An 8,176-nucleotide genomic window follows, 5' to 3' on the forward strand; every position below is an offset into this window, starting at 1 on the left:
AGTTTTAGCACGTTCAAGGTCAAATTTTTTTATTTATCCGCAGTTATTTTTTGTAAATTTGGTTATATATGAACCAGCTCTGTGTAACTGGTCAACTGCATAATTAGCCAGTTACGCAGGGACATAAGTTGTGTACATCTGAGAACTAAGAAGGATATCTATCAGCTTATCGCTAGTTCAGCTTGTTGATACCGACGTAGGCACACAATCTAAAGGAACCGCGATCGCACAGACAGGTACAGATGCGTACGTGTCAACAAGGTTTGTGTTTGTTGCCTTGTATCCTAACTTTGCTCACATCACTACTATCCAGCCAGCGCCAAGTGGTATGTCACCGTCCGCGAACTTTCGTGCATTGTTATGTCAACGATGAGGCAGCTTGCGAGTTCAGTCTTGTGGCAATTTCCATGCTAACGTACGTTCTCCATGTGTACAGTATCCAGTCGTTGCACAAATTGAGTATCGCGAAACATTCTTCTTTAAGGACGATCGTCTTTCTTGGGATGCTTGACCGCAGAAATTTCGGTCTGTCTGTCTGTCACATGATTTAGCCACCCGGACAAAATTTAAGCCCTTGCTGGACGCCCCGCAATCTTGATTTGATTACTGCGTTCGTACGTACTTGTGAACGTGGTTGGTCAAAAAGCAAATGATACGCATATCTGGGTTGCAAGTTCAATACGTAAGTTTTAAGTGGCGTGTTTCTTTACCAGACAATACATAGGTAATTCTAAACAACCTAGTATTTCTTAGGCTGCGCCTTAAATGTGACGCTATGCATGAAAAAAAGCCCACAGAAGACTGTAATCTTTCGGGGACATTTGGACCGAAACACGCAGATATTTTAGTAGTGAGGACTTTGTGGCTTCTGGTTTCGTAATTCGAAAGCCGCATATAGTCATACAGAGATGTATGTGTTTGTGGGTCTTGCGAAGTTGAGCGCTTGTTTTATAGTACGGTTGCGAAGTCGTGTTTCGAGAAGTGCTTCGTTCAGCTCCGCTAAACAACAGAACATGGGAGGAGGAGAAATGGGGGGAGGCGGAGCAGTATGTTATTGTCAATGCGACTCGTGAATTGCCGCAAGAGTTCAGGGTCATAAGGTCGCAGCCATCAATTTTTCTCGACTGGAAGCTCTCAGCGTGTGGTCTTTGGGAGGAAAAAAAAAAAAAAAAAGAAGCCGTTTTTTAGTAACCGGGAACACGAAAGAAAAAAAAAAAGCGGTTTTCGAACAAAGCTACTAAATCTGAGCGACGAGGTTTGTAACAAAAAAAGCGCGTTGTACTACAACGAAATGTCTATTTTTCTGTATCACATGTTTTTAATTGGATATAAAAAAATAAATTATAGGTCCTTATTTGAGAGCAAAAGTTCTGAACCAATATTTTGTGGGAGTGGAGCGCCGTGGAAAATTTTTAGCGTGTCATTCTGGTTCGGTTGCTGAAATATTGGGGTCACGTGCGCGATTCCCCTATTCTGGTGAGGCGTTGCACGTGAGAGATGCTCGAGCGCTTTCCTTCGGTTGTTTCCCAAACCACCAGGTGGTGTTGTGCACTCACTTACATACATACATACGTACATACATACATACATACATACATACATACATACATACATACATACATACATACATACATACATACATACATACATACATACATACATACATACATAACCGACTTTGAATTTTCGGGATGGTGTATCGCACAGTCAAGTTGTTACTGCACTGCATTCGCTTGAAAGTGATGTCTCGGCTTATGGTACCGAAATTTCGTGTAACATTCGTAAGGAGGATAACGTTACCCGCAAGCCTTTTTTTATTTGTTATTCATATGCATACCCAACAACACGCAGCATTCGGGGATAGACATCGGGCAGTGCCATTTGTTCTCCAACTGGGCCAACGTACAGAAGAAGGCAGCGCAACCTTTGAACCATTCGCTGCCGACTCCACATGATGAAAATATACCACAAGCTGGGCGGAGGGGATTGCTGTACGCATTCCGGGGGGGGGGGGGGGGGGGCGCTCTTTTTGTTTGTCTTATTACGGCGAGGCGTCAGTTTCGCTTGTTTCGTTGCGTTTGATGCTCGCTGCACACGACCCCGCCGCCATTCCAGAGTCACGCCCCCGGGCGGGCTTGCGCGCAAGTTATTTCCCCGAAACAAGCGGCCGCCAGTTTATTTTTTTTTTTCCTGAGAAAAGCGGGCCCCCTTCGTTGCCTCGATTCGCTTTGACCCTTGCACCTCCCCTTTCCTGTCGTGTCTGGGCCGACTTGGGAGGGCCTCCCTTTCTGCGGGCTAACTGGGCCGTCGCCGTGTCTTCTTTGTCTCTCAATTCTTGGCGTGTTTTGGGTATCTACTTGTGTTGTAGCGATGAAGCTTCAATCAGTCCAACGCAATATTGAGGAACATGTAGTACAAGGCGTTACCCTAAAACCCGAAAGTAGCACACAGTGAATGCGCTCGCTTCACATTAGACTGACACGTACGACTCACTGACGCGCTGTGGGTTCCTTGCAATTCTACTACTATTAGTAGCTCCAAGAGAGTTTTACAACGCCCCCTAGAAAAGGCCGCTCTTCTAGCTTTCGTTTCGACCATGCCTCGTGTTCAGCGCAAGCCCGCATTTTCTTTTTTTTTTTTCAATTTCTGTCTCTGAAGAAAACAATTGTGCACATCGCGGTCGTCATGTTTCGGTCGGAAACGACTCCCTTGTGTTCGTCCTGTTTTCGATCCACGTAATAAATCAATGACCTCTGTACATTCAAAAGTACCTGTCGCACGTCTACATTTCTCTTCGCTTTCCTTCTCATCTTTCTCCCCCACCTGGTAGTACAAAGTAGCAAACCGCATGCTACAATTGCTGGTGGACCTCCCTGCCTCTCTCTCTCTCTCTGTACGTATGCCAACCTAAATGTTTTGGCTGCGAAGATACGAAGGCAAACAAATTTCACTTAAGTCGGAAAACAGTTACCTTGCAAATCACTGAAGATACGTCTGTTCTTGATTAATGTGACTTATATTGGCCCTATGTTACCACATGAATGATCGCCTGCGTGTTCCTGACCGCTGTTCTTCTGTTCCCCATGCAGGTTTCGATGCTGCCTTTACAGACCGTACACTGAGACGGACACCGTTCCCGGACCGTAGTGTGGGCGACGGTGCATCGGCTGTGCGAGTGTGAGCGAGGTGAGGATGGCCGGCAGTGAGGCTGTCATCTACTGCTCTTCGGACATTGTCAAGAACTCTCTCAAGATGGGCATCGAGAAGATCACCACCAAGTACGACACCGTGGGTGCGCTCAACAAGGACCCCGAGGAATCGGGCAGGCTCACCGACATCGAAGTCGACCAGGTATGCCGGAATCCGGGTTCGATAGTCCTCACTGACGCGTATAATGCGTCCGGTAGATCTGACGTGATCTTCTATAGGACAAGCCTGCTCCTTGTCGTCCCGGCTGTTCCACGATTGGTACCAGCTGGTCCAGAACGGGAACCCGATGGAAGCAGACAGTAGTCTGCGAATGAGACCGGCAACTTGTTCTTACTAATCTCGTATGGTTTCCAAGTGATCCCAGTTGGGGACCAACTGTTGTCCCAGTTGTACAACTCGAACCACTTGTGTACTTGACGGGACCATTTTGTTTCAAGCTGGGACCGGTTAACACTAGGGAATCCAATTTCATTACTAGTGGCACATTTCTACCTGTGAAGCGAAACCGGAGGCAAGTCCCCGGTGGTGCAGGGCTCACTGTGCCCGTCGTGCAGTCGCATTTCGATGAAGGCAACATTCTAGAGGCCCGTGCAGTGTAAGATGCCAGGGCACGCTAAAGGACACCAAGTGGTGGATACCTCCAGAACCCTCCATTACGCCGTCCCCCATAATCATGTCGAGTTTTGCGTGTAAAACCCTGATTTTTGTTAAGACATACACACACACAAAAAACAAGCAAGACCAGGCGGTAATGTGCGTACCTCCATTTACTCTCGCCTTTCCGTATGTCAGGCCTTTGGTGTTGGCTGTATTTTCCCAGACCATGACTGTCAGGGGTTTGGAGATGTGGCAGTTCAGTCGTGCCATCATACATAGAACTTGTAAAGGCAAGGTATGAACTGCATGTTAAATATGTATATACACAGCTCGTGAGCTTCAGAAAACAAAATCAACGCACACAAAACAAAGGGAATTTCGCAATAGCCTGCTCACCCAAAGTGAGTGTGTTGACATGGTGGAGTTATTCTATCCCGGCTCTAGGAATTTTCTTATCGTTTCGCCGCTATCAGCCACCTGCTATTGGTCAGATTTTCAAGTCGCGCCTTCTGGCCCACAGCAGGTGGCTAAAGGTGGTGATGGGAGTTAAAAGAACTCGTAGAAAGCCGATAGAATCGCTCCGCCATGATCCCTGTTGTATAGGAAAACACAAGATGGGCGTTATTTTCTTCCGCGAAAAGATGGCCACATTAAAACTCGATAAACCCTTTTATAAGTTGTAAAGTTAGCTTTCCTACTTTGCAGTTTGAACAACCAATGGCGGCTAGTCATTTACTTCGAATAGCCTGTTCAAGCAAGGTTTGCTTATGCGCTAACGTAGAAAATGTGCAGCTGCCTCTCTTGATATAAACACTCACAATAGACAACCCCATCAAGTTCAACTAGGACCGCGTTTCCGCTTGTAGTGCCGCCATTACTCAGGCAAACATGCAGTGCAAAAAAGCGCACTTGTGAATTATGAAAAATGGTCCATGCAAAGTCCATGTGTATGCATCCTGGTGTACGACGCAGGTCGAGTGCTGCTTCAAGAGCCACAAGACGTACGTGTACGGCTGCCACTGCCTGGCCAACCTGTACTTCACGGACGTGTCCCAAGACGGCAAGCCCGGCCGCTGGGAGCTGGCGCGCACCGGCGTGCCCGTGCTCATTCTGGACAAGGGCGAGACGCGGGCCAGGACGCGGCGCATGGTGCACGTCGTGCTGGCCGAGCGGGGCACCGGGTTTGCCCTCTGGAAGGACGTCATTGACAACCTCAGCAGCTACCAGAAGTCGGCCGTCACTTTTCACACGATGCACCTCTCGTCGGACCACCGCCGCATGGCGGGACTCAGCTTCGACGTGCCAGATGCGGCGCAGGTATGCCTTCTCTTTTACGGTATTCGGCCTACCTGGTCAGTACCATTGTGTAAATCTTTATGCCAGGTTTCTCATGTCCACAAGCCGCATACATGTGGCCTGGCATGCACATGACTGTCATCGTCAGGGGCGGTTCTAGGATTTCTTTTTCACTTGGGGGGGGGTACCTGCACCACAACTGAGTCCCTTCAGGGAGGCCGGGAGCACTTAAGTTGTGTTTTGACTATGCTTGCTCTTGGGGGGCCAAGGGAGAGGGGTAGGAAGAAATCTTTACAGATATGTTCACGAGCTGCCCAGACATGACCGGTCTAAAGAATTTTTTTTGTATGTTTGTGTGAGGCACCTTATAGAATCATTATATTTTGAAAGACAACCATGAAACAAAGGCTCTATATTTCAGAATTGGCTTCCGGATGTTACTTATTATGCGGAATGGTATTAATACGTTTTTTCGAATTCCGAGGTCAAATCCTTTACAGAAATGACTAGGTTTGTGCAAACACTGAATCTGGGGTTTGAAGGGAATAGCCAATCTAGTCGAATAATTTCGAATCAAATTCGAACACCATGTATACTGCATATTATAAAGAAAATTGAGCATATTTGCCGTGACCTAACAAACCTGCACAATACTTTTTGAAAATTGAGACAAGGCGTGTGCAAATACTTTTTTTTTTTTGCATCAAGGAAAGCGGCAACAACTTTGAATAGTAACATCATTCGACTTTCGCTAGAATGCAAGCGTTAGGCTGCAAAATATGTTACATTTTAAAATTTGCTATACATACTTGGAGCATATAAGTAGGTATACCAAGCTTTTAAACTTAAATCGATGTGAGGACAATATCCGCATTGAACCTTGAAGTAGGGCTTTGCAGCAGAGCGGGTTTTTCCTGAAAATGTGTTTTCATGGCTTTGCGCCACTGTACTGCTATTAAACTATTTTTACAGGGTGACAATGCAGACTAGTATGCATTTATTCGTTTGTTTAGAATTCGAAATTTTAAATTCGATCCGAAGCGAATTCTAATACTGCATTATTCGTTCGAATATTCGAAGCACTCCAATATTCACACAAGCCAAGAAATTATCTGTAGACGATATATGAGAAAGATCATCGCCTAACTTGTCACTCAAAAGTGTGGCAGCTTGAGCCAGTTTGTACATGACGATAGTTATAGCGCAAGAACAGAATGACAACAAAGAGACAAGAATTACATGTGCGCTCGTGTCCTTCGTGTCCTGCTTGTCTCTTTGTGGTCGTTCTGTTCTCGCGCTATAACTATCGTCTTGTCACTCAAATTGCATGTTTGAAAGTGCTATAACAGAAGCCACCGCAGCTCCCGTGCTATAGCACATTTCAAAAGTCAGCTTTGCCGCGATGCAACAGTGCTGTACAGTGAAGCGCATTGTGAATCTGAAGGGGCACTTGAGTACAATGGGGTTGTGGGCAGAGTTTCAGCATCTTGAAGTTCACGTTTTCTTCATTTTTTTTCTCAGATTTTGTTTTCCATTACCTTTTAATATGGACACCCAATAGGCAGCATTCATTGTTATAACCGATTAGGAGGCATGGGGGCCGGTTATTTCACCATAGAAGACATAGGAAGTTGATGATGTGGCAGCTTTTTATTGTCACAACAGATATATTTTTAATACTGGTATCATTATAAGTAGGTTCAACTGTATAATCAATAATTCTTTATTGTGAGATAGCATTTATATACACCCTCAAAGCGAATTTTCGTTGTCGTCGTCATGACTGCTACATCATTAAAACGAGAACAGCACCCTGTCTATGATTTTTCCCACCATCTTGTATATAGGACTGTTTCTTTGCATGTTATCATGTTAATTTCATCATGCTTGCTTCAAAACTGATGTTTTATTGTTGATAAAAATGCAGGAAGGGATATATAGAACAACAGCGATAGGAGGGGCAGGTACCAGTGCATTATGACATGAGCTTCTACTCAAAAAGAAAAAGGTTTGAAAAGATAGCCAATATACTAGTTGAAGGAACACTAGTACCCGTGTCTTACACTAGTACCCGTGTCCTACACTAGTACCCGTGCCCTTGAGCATTTTCCTAACATCGGATATACTAACATAAGCAAACTCCTTTGGTATCATAGCTTCATAAACATTGGGATTATCATTCAGTGTTCAACGCTTCATGGAAAGTGTGTGCTTGGCTTCCTTAGAAAAGCTGTCTTGACAACTGGCTTTTTTTTTTCTTTCATTCTGTTTCCGCACAGGAATTCTGGGAGAAGGTCGAAGAACTGATCTCGGATCCCCTGAATATCAGCTTGTCTGTTCCCAAAAGCAGCAAGAGTCTCAAGAAGAAGAATAGGGCGTCCAAGCCCAAGCCTCTTCCCGGCAAAAGTGAGATCTCTCTGCCCTGCTGCTTCCAGCATGTCACCAGTGTCGGAAGTGGTGACAAGGAGAGATTCTACTCCCTGGCCACCTTGGGACCCGACTGCGACATCGACTAGGCTTGATGGAGGACCACAAGTTGTGAATCCAGTTGAGGGCAGCACACTGGCTTCCGAACCGTGCACGTCACATTGCCATTTGCTCCACCGTCTATATGTTGAGCAATGGGACCAAGGCGCATTGCTATTCAGCTTGCGTTGACTGGAGTTGATGTACAAGCTATTCCTTACAGCTGTGTACATGACGCTTTAATCTGTCTACCTTGGATGCTAGTTACCGTGGGACCAAGATGGACTGATATTTTGGCCAGAGTTTTGTGTACCTAGGACACCTGTCAGTTTCTTTACCAGGACTTCCTTTCAAGTCTTCTTTTCAACTCGGGAGCTTTGAAAGTAATCTCCCTTTTTTTTTCCTTCGAATTTGTAAGGAGTTTTTATCAATTTTCTTGCATGTGTGTCTCTGGACTGCTACTCTTTAATGTCTCTTGAGAGACACTGAAGTGACTAGAGCTTGGTCAAGCAGCCTTCTGAGCATACGGACTACAGTGCTCAAATCCTGATGCCTGATTTTTTTTAAACTGGCGAAGTGCGTGAAGCGTGCAACGAACACCGTGTTT

General features: G+C 45.6%; 1 protein-coding gene across 5 annotated transcripts in view; it reads left to right on the forward strand.

Annotated features, from left to right (window-relative positions):
• MESR3 (misexpression suppressor of ras 3) overlaps positions 1–7,971 on the forward strand; it is a 242,402-nt gene extending 234,431 nt beyond the window's left edge. For all 5 annotated transcript variants that reach the window (XM_037415944.2, XM_075872280.1, XM_075872281.1 and 2 more), the window contains 3 exons: positions 3,090–3,351; positions 4,780–5,124; positions 7,383–7,971. In XM_037415944.2, the coding sequence (XP_037271841.1) occupies positions 3,193–3,351; positions 4,780–5,124; positions 7,383–7,619 (741 nt within the window). In that variant the 5' untranslated portion in view covers positions 3,090–3,192 and the 3' untranslated portion in view covers positions 7,620–7,971. The remainder of the gene's footprint in view (positions 1–3,089; positions 3,352–4,779; positions 5,125–7,382) is intronic.
• The last annotated feature ends 205 nt before the right edge of the window (positions 7,972–8,176 follow it).

Source organism: Rhipicephalus microplus, chromosome 8 (assembly GCF_043290135.1).
Source record: "Rhipicephalus microplus isolate Deutch F79 chromosome 8, USDA_Rmic, whole genome shotgun sequence".
Lineage (NCBI taxonomy): Eukaryota > Metazoa > Arthropoda > Arachnida > Ixodida > Ixodidae > Rhipicephalus > Rhipicephalus microplus.